The sequence below is a fragment of the Amblyomma mixtum genome, chromosome 8 (assembly GCF_055824585.1).
Source record: "Amblyomma mixtum isolate Tamu chromosome 8, ASM5582458v1, whole genome shotgun sequence".
In the NCBI taxonomy this organism is placed as follows: domain Eukaryota; kingdom Metazoa; phylum Arthropoda; class Arachnida; order Ixodida; family Ixodidae; genus Amblyomma; species Amblyomma mixtum.
This window is the reverse complement of record NC_143019.1, coordinates 36,963,817-36,980,090: the sequence shown is the minus strand read 5'-3', so window position 1 is coordinate 36,980,090 and position 16,274 is coordinate 36,963,817. Positions and strand designations below refer to the sequence as shown.

General features: G+C 49.4%; 1 protein-coding gene across 1 annotated transcript in view; it reads left to right on the top strand.

Annotated features, from left to right (window-relative positions):
* Window positions 1–16,053, top strand: part of LOC149332114 (uncharacterized) — a 53,929-nt gene extending 37,876 nt beyond the window's left edge. The window contains exons 2-3 of the mRNA XM_089555696.1: window positions 12,749–13,008; window positions 15,024–16,053. Coding sequence (XP_089411822.1) covers window positions 12,751–13,008; window positions 15,024–15,995 — 1,230 coding nt within the window. The 5' untranslated portion in view covers window positions 12,749–12,750 and the 3' untranslated portion in view covers window positions 15,996–16,053. The remainder of the gene's footprint in view (window positions 1–12,748; window positions 13,009–15,023) is intronic.
* The last annotated feature ends 221 nt before the right edge of the window (window positions 16,054–16,274 follow it).

Sequence of the window (16,274 nt, the reverse complement as noted above, 5' to 3'; positions counted from 1 at the left end):
CATGCATCAGACGCCGCCACCACCACTGCGGGGAGGCGCGCCGAAAAACAACCGCGCCTTTTTTCTTTCTATTTTCTTTATTTTTTAGCGCAACCGCGGCGTCCCTTGGGCACGACCACTTTCTTAGGCGTACTCGTTAATTGCACCCTGAAGGACTTGCCCGGGATGCCCGTATTTACAGCCGTATAACAACAATGCAAAACACGTGGTAAAACTCCGCACTCTGGGGACCTCTGACGTATTATGAATAGAATAAAACAAGAAACTGGAGGGGAAACTTACGCTCCGCCTTAAGGGTCTGACGCGGTAGCGTATTGGGTTAATGCACATGCATGCAGAATTGGTCATTCTCTATACAATGCATTCGTAGATCCCTGGGAGACCTCATAACCCTCCCAGCGCAGTGGTGCAGCGGTTAAAGGATGCGAAACTGCCCTGCGATGACAGGTGCTGCCACCGGTGGGCCTTGTATCACCCAGGCCGCTCTTTCCAAGTGACCTCGTTAATTTAACTACCACCTTCCACAGTGGGCAATTGGTTCACAATCCGGTGGGCAGTTTGTGCAGTGTGTGAAACATTCACTTCGTCAAAAAAAAAAAAAAAAACATGAGAGGCCACTGCGGCGACCTGCATTCGGAGCATGCGAAAGCATTGACGGCTCCTCGGCACTCGTTGCCTCTCTTTGCCTGTCTTTAGACTGTTTGGCTCTGTTTTTGCCTTTTTCTCTTGTTTGTTTGCTTCTCTTTTTACTTCTCCCTGTTTTGACGTCTGCCACTATTTTCACGCCCTCGCACTCTATGCACGTCCGGGGCTATTTTGACTTCTGAATGACGTTATGGCCTCTAATTAATTAACGAATTACTCCAGATCAATCAACTTTGGTGGAAACCGACATTTTATCATCGTCTGTCACATGATTGCTTTTTTCCTCCGCAATTTTGAAGTCTAGTACTGATTTCACGCCCTCGCACTATATCGACGTCCGATATTATTTTCACATCTAAGTGGCACTTCTGGCTCTAATTAATTAACTAATTACTCCACATCGACCAAATTTTGACGAACATCATTCTCACATCATTCTCAATCGCACACAATCATTCTTTTTTGCTTAACTCACACACGAACGGAGAAATCGCTGTCGACACGTTTTGCGGACACGAAATCGTCATAGCCAAGTAATTTTCTCGCATTAATTACCTAGGAGCGGCCTTGTAATACAGCGGCGGCAATGTGTTAACTCTAATTTCGCGGTGCACCTAGAATTCACATGTCAGCGTTACTCCGGAGATCCTGCTCACGTATTCGCGCACCCTCGCTCTGCTGACTTCCACCGCGAAACCACGCCGCCGCCATTCTAACGGAAGCGATGGAGCGGGGAACTTGACCTTGGCGGCCGACCATCCATGCGTGCGAAGTAGATCCACACTCTTTACCCTCCCCCACTCCTCTTTTTTAGGCTTTTATATGCTTCTTTCTCTCTCATACGACATCGTGCAACGACAGGCCTTTGGAATGGGTACTCTTGCCGAATGCTACAGTCAGTGACCCCAGGAATTTGTGATGTGGGAGGATCTGCTCACAGATTTCACGGATGAGCTGAAGCGTCCTTTGCGAGATGCTGAAATCAATGATTAGCAACGCAAACAGACCTGGGAAGTTTACGGGCGGCTAAAAGCGATCAAGAGTACAGTTGAGTTGCCGGGTTGCGACTCAGGGACGCATTGCGCACGCACCCCGAAGCCGGTAGCCTGGCCCCCTTGGTTTTGTGTGTGTTGGCTGCTTGTCGGGGCTCCTTGTGCAGCCGCCATCCCGGCGCCGCCGAAATGGGTTTGTTTTGAGGCAAACGCGGCAGATGGCGGCAACGACGGTTAACCGCAAGGGGGAGGCCCGTCCTTGCAAGGCCGCGTTCGGGCCGCAAGACGCGGCCGATGCGCGGACCCCTGGGGCTTCGAGAGAGGGTCGCGTGCAAATTTATTGCTTTTGACTGCAGACCGCGTGACGGACTGGATGCCCCAAAGACGAGCAGCGAAGGGGGGAGAGCGCGGCCCGGCAGTGCGTGCGGTTCGGGCAAAGTGTTAGCTTTCCCTGTGCCGCCGCTGGTGTTTTTGTGTGTTTGCGTGTGTCGGTGCTGTAACCACGGGGAAATGCGTAACGTCTTCGTGGAATTCGCGCGGTGCTCGCGTAAACAACAATCCCGTGAGCATTGGCGTGCTATTGGCTCCTTCAGTTTGAACAAAATTCTCCTGATTGGCTCTGACAAGCGCATTTCCTATTGGTTACAAAAATGGTCCCCAGAATGCTGGGAAAGTGCATTTAAGGGCGAGTTTTTGGCGCGAATAGGGGGATTGGAGAGACCGGCCGGGGAGAGATCGGAGAGATCGGACCAGGGGGGGGGGGGGGGGGGGGCACTTGGAGATAGGAGCTCGAGGGAGTCCGCAGAGACCGGCCGGCACAGCAGCGGATACCGAGCGAGGTCTGAGAGAGGGATCGGAGGGAAGTCGCTGGTGAGCGCTCGTGAATAAACCACACAGTCCCGAAGAAGTGTCCTGTCTGTTCCGCAACGTGTCGCCGGAACACCGAACCATTAGAAGACATCAAGATCAACACCACCGATCCGCAAAAATAACTGGCGCAGTCGACAGGATGATTCCGGCGGCTTTCTGCGGAGCGGACACGGGCACGAGCACAATTGGACACCAGCGGAGAGCAACGCCTTGGTGAGAGTCCCCACCGCTGCGGCTGATCATCGCGACACCTGGGCGCCTGTTGCGGAGAAAGTAAGCGGGCTGCTGTTGAGAGACCCTGGAGGCTGTTTGGAGCGAAGAGAGGCGACAGTCTGGTGCGAGACCTCTGGAGCTGTTGGAGGCGAAGAGGGGACGGAAGCTGAGGAGTGTCCTTGGATGAAGAGCGCTGCAACTCTGTGGAGCATCGAGGAGGCGACGAGAGGCCTACGAGCAAGAGAGTGCTGCAGCCGTTTGAAAGGACGAGGCGGTATCTGAGTGATAGGACTCGGAGGAAGCCGCAGGAGCTATGGACGCCGACACGACGGTAGAGTGAGTCCCCCTTCCCATGTTGCTTGCCTCCGTAGCGCTCGAGCCGCAAGGTTAGTGAACAGCAGGTGTGATGGCCGCGCTGAGGTGTTCGAGTGGGCATTACGCAGGGCGCACGTTGGGGCCCAGACGAGGTAGTTATCTCAAAAATGAGCTGGACGGTGTGAGTTTGGAGTCTTTCGAGCTCCAACTCGCAATGGCTAAAGAAAAGTACAGGCAGATGACTGAATCGCTCCAGGAAGAGAGAAGTGCGCAGAAGGTGGCGGTACTGCCGGAACGAACTCAGAGATGTCCACCCCCTTCAGGTGTAGGAGATGCCAGCCAGGGGCAGAGCAATGGTCCAGATGAGCGGGCTGATCGCGACGGCATGAGGCTGGTCGAAACCGTTAGCGTGCCAATGGAATGGCAGGTGACGGCATCGCTGGAGTGTTCGAGTGGGCATTACGTGAGACGCGCATCAGGGTCCAGGCGAGATGGTTATCTCAAAAATGAACTGGACGATGTGAGTCTGGAGTCTCTCGAGCGCCAGCTCGCGATGGCCAAAGAAAAGTACAGGGAAATGCAAGAATCTCTCCAGAAAGAGCGAATTACGCAGAAGCCGGCGGCATTGCTGGAGCGAGTTCAGAGCCGAATACCCCATCCAGGTAGAGAAGATGACAGCCAAGTTTTGAGCAGTGTAACAGAGGACTTGGTTGGTTGCTGTGGCTTCAAGTTGGTATGGAATGAGAGCGCTTCAGGCGAAGCGCAAGTCCCGGCAAACAATGCAGAGATTGCAGGCGTTGAGTTGCCGGATGTTGCTGCGTCGGCAATCGAGGCTGAAAGAGAACAGCAGTCCCTACCTGCCTGTTCTGAGATCAGCCCTGAGAGCATGCCGGGTGACGTACAGGTTGTTGTCGAAACTGTCCAGGTTGCCGACGCGCGTGAGGAAAAGGAGGACATTTGCGTCTAACCGCATGAGCATGCGGATACGGGCGAATCGCCAGGCGCGAGTGTCCACTGTGAACAGTCTTTGCGCATCGATGTGGAAACATTGTGGCAGGGGTGTTGCGCCAGTGACACAGTTCAAACAGCGACCTCAGTGGTGGCGGCATCGCCAGAGGAGCGGGTGACGCAACTGAATAGAGCTGATTTTGAGACAGGGGACACAGATACGGGCAATGCTACGGCGGAGAGATTGCCGTACGAACGGAGATCAGCTGATGGGGACAGTGTCTTTGTCATGTACCGTGAGCAGAGCACGGAAACACGGCGGAAGTTTGCGGCGCACTCCAAATCACGGTGCGATCCTGGCGTGCATTTGCCTGTGCAGCTCGAGGGGAAGGCGTCTGGCGCAAACACGCTACCGCAGTTGAGCACGAAAAACATTAAGAGGGCCAAAGAAAACGTGGCTCTGTCCATCGTGGCGCGTGGCCTGCGTGCACTGACCACCGGTGAGGATCGTGAGTCAGATAGACTACGGTGCAAACGGAGTATCGTCTCTGGGCGAACTGCCTGTGCCGCACCAATGTTCCGTCGTAGACGACAAGTGCGTGTGTTCGACCCGGGAGGACAGCGCTGAAATCGTCGGCCGCGCTGGCCAGGGCTACTCCACCCTCAGCTGTCTCGCCGCCTTGCTGTAATCGGGAGCCATGCGCTAGATTTGAAACACAGCTAGCCTTGGTACGAGGTTGAAACAAAAGGCTCGAGTAAGCGCGGATGCAGTAGGTGGAAGTGGAGGATCCAGAGCTGGAAGGACTTAGTGCTGACAATCGGCATGGACATGGCCGAATGTTTGTGTGAAAACTTTGTGTCGATTTTTTCGTTTGTGCTTCAGTGATTACAGACATTGTGGTATGAACTGCTTGGAACTGTCATCGTGTGCATGTTACAAAATATTGGAGTGCCCTGAGAATGATGTCGTGTCTTGGTTACAGGTTAGAATGTATTTGTCATTAGCACTGCATGGATTAAGTATTGTTCTCTTATATTGCCTTTGCTACGTGGGTGAGTGTGCAAGATGTGTCGGAACTGTCGTTAAGACGCGAGTGTCTCTTGTTGATGTGGTAGCTGTGTGCATTATCAGTGAGCTTTTCTGTATGTTTTGTTTCGTATGTCCATCCGCGTTATTTTTATTGTTGTAACGTGCTTTGTGTTGTGCGTACATGGAGTGTACACACAACATTCTCGGTAAGGAGGAGTTGAGTTGCCGGGTTGCGACTCAGGGACTCATTGCGCACGCACCCCGAAGCCGGTAGCCTGGCCCCATTGGTTTTGTGTGTGTTGGCTGCTTGTCGGGGCTCCTTGTGCAGCCGCCATACCGGCGCCGCCGAAATGGGTTTGTTTTGAGGCAAACGCGGCAGATGGCGGCAACGACGGTTAACCGCAAGGGGGAGGCCCGTCCTTGCAAGGCCGCGTTCGAGCCGCAAGACGCGGCCGATGCGCGGACCCCTGGGGCTTCGAGAGAGGGTCGCGTGCAAATTTATTGCTTTTGACTGCAGACCGCGTGACGGACTGGATGCCCCAAAGACGAGCAGCGAAGGGGGGAGAGCGCGGCCCGGCAGTGCGTGCGGTTCGGGCAAAGTGTTAGCTTTCCCTGTGCCGCCGCTGATGTTTTTGTGTGTTTGCGTGTGTCGGTGCTGTAACCAAGGGGAAATGCGTAACGTCTTCGTGGAATTCGCGCGGTGCTCGCGTAAACAACAATCCCGTGAGCATTGGCGTGCTATTGGCTCCTTCAGTTTGAACAAAATTCTCCTGATTGGCTCTGACAAGCGCATTTCCTATTGGTTACAAAAATGGTCCCCAGAATGCTGGGAAAGTGCATTTAAGGGCGAGTTTTTGGCGCGAATAGGGGGATTGGAGAGACCGGCCGGGGAGAGATCGGAGAGATCGGACCAGGGGGGGGGACTTGGAGATCGGAGCTCGAGGGAGTCCGGAGAGACCGGCCGGCACCGCAGCGGAGACCGAGCGAGGTCTGAGAGAGGGATCGGAGGGAAGTCGCTGGTGAGCGCTCGTGAATAAACCACACAGTCCCGAAGAAGTGTCCTGTTTGTTCCGCAACGTGTCGCCGGATCACCGAACCATTAGAAGACATCAAGATCAACACCACCGATCCGCAAAATTAACTAGTACTAAATCGATTAATTGTCAAGATGAGCCTATTTCTATGGTTTAGGTTTACGCCTAAACCTATTTAAACTTAAACCTATTTCTATGCTTGTAAATCAATGATTAGCAAGGTAAACAGACCTGGGAAGCTTACGGGCTGTTAAAAGCGACTATGAAGAGTACCAAATCGGTTGCGTGTCAGGATGAGCCTATTTCTATGGTTTAGGTTTACGCCTAAACCTATTTAAACCTAAACCTATTTCTACGCTTGTAAATCATTGATTAGCAAGGCAAACAGACCTGGGAAGCTTACGGGCTGTTAAAAGCGACTATGAAGAGTACCAAATCGGTTGCGTGTCAGGATGAGCCTATATTTCTATGGTTTAGGTTGAAACCTAAATCTATTTAAACGTAAACCTATTTCTATGCATATAAGTTGCACGGCATAGATTAAGGAGAGAGGTTCAAGCCTTTCTCTTATAAGAATTCCAGCAGGGCTCGATGCACAGTTGAGCATATGTGGACACATGGCATTCAATAGCGTGGCGATGTCAATCTGAATTCTTCTATTTCAGTTGGTAATGTTGAAGGAACTTGATTTCACTTTATACGGGTAGCGTATTTACTAATCATGGCTGGTGCAACATGCGGACCTGTGTCACCTCAATGCACAATGGAGTTAACATTTAAAGGAAAATGTTCTTCAAGGAGTTTAGCTTCGTAAATCTTTGCGCAAGCTAAGATGAAAATACTAAATAGACGAAAAGATTGCGATAAAATTTCCAGTTCATTCTTACTGAGATCAAATAGGACCGACTGGGAATTTCCGCGTCACTGTTTGGAGCTAATTGTCTCAGCTGATCATTTTGGAGCGTTATGCTCTACTTCCCGCGTTTCGTGTCTCAGCGCTACGCATCATATGTATTAATTCAAATAAATTCATATTTTGACTGCTTATAACTCAGTTTCCACAAAACGCATAAAAAATTCTTTCTGGGGGATAATCGTGAAGCGGCGTCCTTTAACATCCCAGGCACACCGCAACTTTATTAGAGCCCTTTTCAGAGGGTCCTTTAATGGCGTGCAGTTTCTGTAAACAGGCATCTGGATTCCCGTCACGGACGACTACGACTGTTCGCATGAAGAGGACGCGGAAAACCGAAATGGTTGTTCTCGTCGTCGCACGGCACGTGCACGAGCGCAATGAATTACGAAAAACTTCCTCGTTTCCTCGTTAGAAGTTCGCACTGCCCTGAGCTGTACCCTTATGCATGTAAGGCTTTTTATTTTTATTTTCGGACGTCAGGTTCCTGAATGCAATCGTTCTGAGAAATTGTGAGGATAAATGCAAAATCACCATGTCAGGATTACAATTTTCGCGAGAAATGCTTGTGTGCCAGGCGGTATTTAATTTATTCCATTCCATTTTTTGTTTGCTCGCTAGAAGTTCGCAGCATGTGGCGTAGTGCGACGGACGTTTTCCTCCTGGCTCTCACCCTTTCCACACAACAGCGCCCTCTCAATGCGTTGGAAAGGCAGAAGAAACTTGTGCGTGAAACTTGACATGCCGGAATGCCGCGGCATGTTCTGGAGCCACCTCTACCCGACAACAAGAACAAAATTATTGCATCCATTAGCGGTGTTGCCTTTTTTTTAACAGCAGTTTCAAGCCTAACAAGGGTCAATCGATCGATCAATCAATCAATCAATAAATCAATCAATCGATCAATCAATCGATCGATCGATTAATGGATCGATTGACCGATCAATCAATCGATCAATCAACTTTATTTCCTTTGAAAAGGAGACGTACGGGACTAACAGCTCGAGTAGCTTAATTAGGTCCCTGCCCTTACAAGTTGGCAGGACAGCAAGATGACGGCCATTCATACACGAATATAGAATGATGTATTCTCTATATTAATAATATTACATTTTACTTATTAATAATGATATAGAACCGAAGTAAAAATGGCTTAAGCTCCGCCTTAAAGGCATGAGCATGACACGATACCTTTAATGGCCATATATGCAGAATTGGTCATTCTCTACTTAAGTCAAGTCAAGTCAACTTTATTCCAGACATGTAAAGAAAATCACATGGCTGAGGAGGAGGGAAAAAAAGCCGCAATATTGCGGCTTGCCAACGTTCCCTTCCCCCAAACTACATCGGCGGCAGGGATAAGGAAAGCGTGTAAAGCATACATACAAACATACAAAGCACTTAGTTCACAATTTGAACATAACAAAAAAGAAATCGAAAAAATAAGAATGTACGGTTTATCCGCAACCGGAAAAGCAATGAACATTATATATTTTACATGACATACAAAAAGAAAAGGCATTTGAAAGCAAACACATTCCAACACAGAGAAATCAAGGCATCGCAACGGCAAGGCTAGCAAATATTATAAAAATAAAGTTTTCATCTGTTGGTTCGAAGGTAAACGAACGGAAGAGCTGGGTAGGTGAAATTGATTAAGCAAAGTAGGTAAGGCGTTTTAGATACGAGGGAGTCCTCATACCACTCCTGGCATAGCGGATAAGCGATGCGCCACTGCCCTGTGATGGCAGGCGCTGCCAGCGGTGTGACTTGTGAGACCCAGCCTGCTCTTCCCGAGACACCTCTCGCGCCAATCATTAATTTAACTGCCACCTGCCATGATGGGCAGTTTGCTCACTATCCGGTGGGCAGGTTGTGATGACGCCACAAGGTTACATCGCGTAGGTAGCCCACCTGCTTCGTAGGTTGCTTCTGTGCGGATTTTCTGTGTATTCTTCGCTCATGGTCAACGACGCCGACTCCGAAGACGGGATTTGCTTCGATACTGTCTCATTAAAACTGTCGCGTTAAAACAAACAATGGCTGTAGTGCTAATTAACGGATGAATTAACAGCAGTGGTGAACAAGAGCAAGAACTAAAATGGGAGGCTGTCACTAGTCCTGTAAATAAAAATGCTGGCAAAACCTTTTGATGACATAGTTTTGCTTACAGAGAGGACAATAATATTCTCGGGGAACAAAGGAATGGTAAGAGGTACTCGTTATGGAATACATGACGCAAGTCAACACTGACCGAAACCAAGGAGCATTGAGGGGCGACTTTTTTTTTTTAATTGTTTTCGTCAATGGGAGGTTAATAAAAGCAATAGAAAAAACCACGACAATATGTCTTTTTTACTCCTGATGATGGTGGTGGATTTTTATGGCGCAAGAGCATCTGTGGCCAAAGAATACCATGACACAAGGTATTTTTCTTTTTCTCAATGTGGGGTAAAAGACCCATTTCCATGCATTCCACCGTAAAAAAGCCGAGTGACAGGCCAGGGGAAAGCTTGTACCCATTGTATCACCGGTGGGTACCCGGCGGCACTGGGGATCGAACCCCGAACCTCCCTCATGCGAGGCCAGCGCTGTGGTGGCCAACGCTTTTCTGCTTTTATTGACCTCCCACTGATGAAAACTGCGAATAAAAGACCTCCCCTACGTTCCTTGATTTCGGTAACTGCTGGCTTCCGTGACATAAAAATATTCTCGGGTAAATATGTTTAGCAGAGAAGGTAGCGTGTAAGGAAAGGATTGTTCGTCACAGAAAGTTCTAGGGGCAGATACAAACCAGATTTATTCGTGTCTGGTCTGAAGAAATGTCTGATCTGTCTGGTCATATTTTGTAACGATTCATTTCCCGATCTCTTCTTTTGCAGCGGTGTGCGAATAGCATTTTCGAAACCGAATCGAACACTAATTGAATAGCGAAAGAATATTTGCGCGAATATTCGCTACTTATTTGTGCAAATATTAAATACAAAACAAAAATTCACGTGAAACACCAAAGCGCACAGCTGTGCCGCTTAAGTCGTGGAATTAAAGCTCTAACTCTCGAAAGAAAACTTATCACCAACTTCTAATGCAGATCAGCTCACCAGGGAAGTGACTGACGCTTACAACGTAATACCAACCAATGTGACGTAATATGTTCTCACACTCATCAGCTCACCAGGAAAGTGGTTGTGGCTTACAACATATTATCAAATAAGGGCACGCGTGTCAGTGCGCCATCGGTGCTTTCTTTCAGCTAAGATGTGAAGCCTTTTTGAAAACAATTCTTCTTTGATCTCCACATTCCTTTCTTTCGTGCAGTTACTCCTTTTTTACTTTTTATTGTGCAGCCCGCCTATAATAGGTGGGCCTCTTCGCATTAAAACTTCAGTTGTAAGTCATTTCTCGTGTGTGTGTATCGTCCCTGCGTCCGTGTCTTCTTCGCGCGTTTTCAAGAATGATCTACCACCAACTCGCTAGGCACACCGGCAGCTAATTACTTTGTGCATTGGCAATGCAGCAACATTAGAGAGAGAGAGAGAGCGAAACGTTTAATGCATAAAATGATTGGGTGGGCCCTCATTCCAGAAGCCCATTGGCTTTTGCCACCACTGTTGCCCGGTTCACCAGCGCTAGAAGCTGTTGATTCCTTCACCGGAAGTGTCGTCACTTTTGTCTGGTGACGTCACTTCCGTCCAGCCAGTGAGCGAAGTTATGACCGACTACACTTTTTTTTTTGCTTTTTTCCTGGTGAAGCTTTTAATGCTATCCCGTTGAAAATAAAACCTCAAAACGAAGGAAACTACCCGGTATGAAGCTTAGCCCATAAGCGAGAAGGTATACGACTGTTTCCTCGTTACGGCAAGGCCCTTCAGAACCCCCCCCCCCCCCCCTCCCCATCGTCGACTTAACTCTCTCCTTTTTTGTTGACTACGAATACTTTCGGAGCCACTCTCAGCCTCGGCCTCGTATTAAGAGATCGTGCTTACAGCCTTACATTCCGGGTTCCCCAGGGGTCGTTCGAACGTCGCACGGTTCAGCGGCCGAGCGGCCAACCACGCTTCACATGCTTCGCTGCTCTAAGCCTGCGCGTCATAAACTCGCGGTCGACTTCCTTCCGCTGGGAGGCTGCTCGTTGCATGGCCTGACCTGCGAGGCTTGTAACATTATACTTGCAAATCCAGGAAGCACACGATGTACTGCCCAGAACTGCCCAAGCCTGCGATTCCTGCAGACTGAAAAGAAAGGCTGATGGGCCACGACAGACTCGCATCAGGCGACGAAGCATTTACATATCGCCTTTCGATTCAGGACTTGCTTTTACTTTTTTATAGTGAGATGTGTTATTAGTGATAATATATTAATAGACTTACTACGCGCAAAATCAACGCTGTAGGTGCAAAAATGTAGGGGACACTTAATTTCCGCCTTAAGGGTATGACGTGATAGCGTAGTGGGTTAATTCCTGTATGTACAGAAGGTGAGAGAGAGAAAGCACTTTAATGACAAACAGAGGTTTTAGCCGGCATGAATATTCGTTGATATGCTACTTTACGTAGGGGGGGGAGATAGGATAGTGAGGATGGAAGAAGGGTGCTCGAAAAGAGTGCGGTCATTGAAGAGGAGGCCATTTTCTGTATTGACATTCATAGATACCTGGGGGTCCTCGTACCCCTCCTGGCGCAGTGGCGCAGTGGTGTGAAGGAATGCGCCACTGCCCTGCGATGGCAGGTGCTCCCAGCGGTGGGCCTAGTGCGGCCCAGGTTGCTCTTCCCGAGTAGCCAATCACTAATTCAACTGCCACCTGCCACGGTGGACAGTTAGCTCACTATCCGGTGGCCAGGTTGTGATGACGCCGCAAGGTCACGTGACCTATAGGTGGCCCACCTGCCTCCTAGGTTTCTCTCCGGGGACCAACTGCCAGAGTCATGCTCGTTATTGACAACGCCGACGCCGACAATGCCGGCATCGGATTTTGTGGCGAACGGGGCCTCTGACGCTATCGCTTTTTGACGTGCCACGGGATATTTCCTTGATTTTCCATTAGTTTCCTTGACTGACGTGACATGATCAGTGTCTCAGTGACTAGCATGGCAGAAACGAAGTTTAGATAAACTTTTTCGCCGTTGCTTTTTCCCGTTAAAGTAACCCCGAAAGAGATTTCATTGACCGTTGCAGCGTTTCTGTCAAGAACTCGCGCCGTTCTTTGTCGGAATTAATATGAAGACGTTCACTTCGGGGCAAACCTACTCGGACAAAGTGTTTTTATTGCGAAAGCAATACTACTTGCACTTTCACGCCGTTGCGTGCCGCGGCCGGTGACCACCATCGTGCCGCGGCCGGTGGCCACCATCGCGCCGCGGCGGTGACCACCATTGACTTTCATTTGACCTTGATTGCATTACATTGGATTAGATTGGCTTAGATTGGATTAGATTAGATTGGATTAGATTAGATTAGATTACATTAGATTAGATTACATTGGATTGCATTGGAGTGGATTGAATTGGATTGGAGATTAGATTGCATTGGATTGGATTGGATTGCATTGGAATGGATTGCATTGGATTGGTTTGGATTGTATTGTATTGGATTGGATTGGATTGTATACCGATGCATCACCATAAGTCTAACCACAAGCACCACCACTAGCTACACTACGAGCTGTACCATGGCGTACGTACGGATATTGCTTTCGCAATTACCGGGATTAACCAAGCTAAGGCACAGATTTTTTTTGTTCGATATGTTATTTATCTATGCTTCTCTTTTTTTCTTTTCACCTGTACAGGCATGGCCGCACACCGACACCGGCTGATGGGACTGCACAGATTGTTCCTTCTGCTGGCGCTGTTCCCGGGACCGGCCTTTCCGCTGCCAACATCGACTGCGGCGAGGCAAGGGACACCCAAGGCGTCCGGGCTCCGCGGCAGCCTGCGTGCCGAATTCCGCGATGCCCGAGGGCCGTGGAGCACTCTGTACTTTTCGCGAAAGCAGAAAACGGTGACGGGCACACCGATGCCTCAAGAAGGAACCAAGGCGCCGAAAGAGGTGCGTGAGCTTCAGTGAGAAAACATATAAAGGACTATAGACACCTTACTTTATTGCGTGTTTTCTTCTTTCAAGTGATGCGTTAGACATTAGAATACATGGATTACCGCGTGGTATTCGCCTACGACCACTAAATAATTTTTAATTGAATTTCTTCTGTCGCAATGTTTGGGTTTCGGTTTAATCAACCGAACGATGGCTGCAACGTGTAGTTGATGTTTAAGTCATGTGATTCACTATAAAAACGCTAATATAGTCGCAGACACGTAGTTTTAATTCAATACAACATTTAAGCCAGCCTTTTTCAAGACCTAGAATGACAAAAAGACGACCTATCGGCAATTATACAGCAGATTTGTCGTTCCTCACGTGACCTAAATATTAACTATACGTCACAGCCATCGTTCGGCAGTTGAAACCGAAACCGAAACAGTGTCAAGAAGAAATTCAATTATAAATTATTTAGCGGTCGCAGACGAATACCATGGTGTGCTCAATGTATGCCAATGTCTAACGCATCGTTTGAAAGAAGGAAACACGCAAGCAAAAATTTGGTGTCCATACTCCTTTAATGCCTAGAGGAAATCGCATTTAGTTGGGTGGGCCCTCATTCCAGGAACCCATTGACTTTTACCGCCGCGTTTGGCCGGTTCACCAGCGAAAGCTGGTCTTCCGAATGCAAACTGGACAGCGCTGCCTCCCAGTCCACAGTTGTTGGGTTATCTTTAAGTTTGTGTCTTCTTTAGTTTTGAATATTCTGCTGCCATTTCACTGGCTCTGTCACAGAAGCTGACAAAGTGAACGGCCATGTGCACGCAGTGGTACTGGGTAGGGTGCAGCACGGGAAACAAGTAGAGAAAACAATCACAGGAATACTTAATTTCATTATGTGTTGGCAAAACGATTGCTTTTACCGGAAGTCACGGCCCTTCCGGTTTGGTGACTCCGCTTTCCTCCAGTCAATTTATAAAATTTATGACTGACGACGAATATTTGGAATTTCTAATGCCATTGCATCAATAAAACCCGCATGTAGAGTGAAGGGTAGATACTTCGTTTATCCTATGCCTTAAAAGATTGTTGGTTTATGAGGAAAGGAAATGGCGCAGGAACTTTGCTGTAAGGAGTGACCATTCTTCTTTGCCTAGCCTCACGGCCTTTAGGACTGTTTTTATTTTTTTAGAATGAATTTACACACTGCTCCATTTCGCTTCAGGTCCTTAGTTTTGCGGATGCCTGGATGTCATAGATAAAAGATATTCAGAGGGCCCAGAAAGAAGTACTAACAAATATAAAACAATGGGCGTCTGGTGATGCATCAAGTCCTCTCGGTGTCTTGAACACCAAAAACACACTTACATGCCTTATCCAGCTTATTTATGTGCCATAAGGCAAACCATGCGAATTGAAAAGAGAGAGAAGATAGTGACAGACAGGACAGCAAAAAGCCAGGAATGTGTCTTGGTTTCTGCTGATCTACTTGTGTCCTTATCGTACCGACTCATATAATTCACCGTTCCACCTTACTTAACTGCTCGTGTTTGTGCCACCTGTTTATGCTATCGAATTACCTGTACGCTGTCGAGGGGATCTGAAGTCAAAATTAATCGCTTAATTAAGGGAAGTGGTGGTAAGCCAACGCACAGTGCTCGAAGCTAACGCACAGTGCTCGAACTTTGTATAAGCCCTTCACCAGATTCCTTGGAGGAGTCATGCTTCACTCAACACTATATCTGTGCATGCAGGGTCAAAATATCCAAACTTACATCTGTGAGGACACACTTTGATTCTTATAGCGAGATCATTTTGAAATCAGGCACTCTGTATTGGTGTGACCTAGAAACGATCGTTACGATGAATAGTGACGATATTGCCTGTATCTTTCAAAAGCACAGCTCGCCAACTTGATGAGGCCGAAAAGCATTTGCTGCAATCGAAAATCTTTCCGAAGCGGAAAAATGATAAGACATTCATTTATATGCCTACAATGCCCGCCTTATCTTCCATCCACACAGGTCAAGAAAAAGGCCAACGCCAGCATGGCTGGAAGTGCTACCGACCAGAAGTCGAGACACTGGACAATGGAAGAGCCCACGGCGTCTCCACCCACGACCACGCCACCACCTATGACCACCAGGGACTACTCCGGTCTCTACATCTCTCCGCCCATCATGGTCCTGGACGGCAACACCCACGGAGAGCGCGACAACACTCGCGTGGTTCATGACGTCCTCGTGGTCAAAAACCGGCCCCGACGTCCATCCACGCTACGACCTCCGGCTTCAAGCCACTCGCAGCCTCCCATCATCAGGGACAGAAGACCGCCACCCTTCTGGGCGGGCACTGCCATTCCTTCCGGCTACGGCGTCTCTCACGCCGTGCTCATGAACAACCATCGGCCTCCTTCGGCCTCAGCATCGGCGTTCAAGAGACCCTTCCCGGGCGTCACGGCCATCCACATCTACCCGCTGACCACAGCGCCGTCTTCGACCACGGCCGTCTACCCTTCACAGGGCACCATCGCCTCTTTGCCACTCTCGGTGTACGACACGGTGGCCAACACGACCATCGTCCATTCCAACATCATCACCCTGTCCAAGCCGACGCACGCCTCGTCACCACCGGTGTATCAGACGACAACGTCCTCCCCGCCTTACATGGAGGATGACGAGTACGGGACCACAACCGAGGCGATGACGGAGTCCACCGAGGCCTCCTCTTCCCCTTCAGCGCCGATGAGGCCACCGGCCACGGAGCCGTTGCCCGCCTGGGCACTCCAGCACAAGCCCATCAGCACCACGTCGCCGCCTTCGTCCAGCCTAATGGCCCCCATTGGCTCCATGCCGGGCATACTGGGACCCATTGGAAACCTGGTGCAGAAGTTCCCCACCGGATCGCTGTCCATGTTCCAGAACATTGGACGCGTCATGGCCGTGCTGCCGACGATGCTGGCCGCCTTCCTACTCACAGCTCTGTTGTTCGTGTGAGAGCTGGTGTGCGTGTGCGTTTGTGGCAAGATGAAGGACACTACAGAGACAACAGCTGGGTGGCGCGATCGAGACAGTGTTGCCAACAAACAGCATGTCCCCACGCTTTTATGTGTGTCCTATTCCGAGTGTAACCGCACACCTCGTTTTTGAGTTGACTGAGAGGAAGAGAGAGAGAGAGAGAGAGAGAGAGAAAAGGACGGAAAGGCAGGGAGGTTAACCAGGCGATGCCCAGTTGGCTACCCTACACTTGGGGAGGGGAACAAAGGGGAAAAAAGG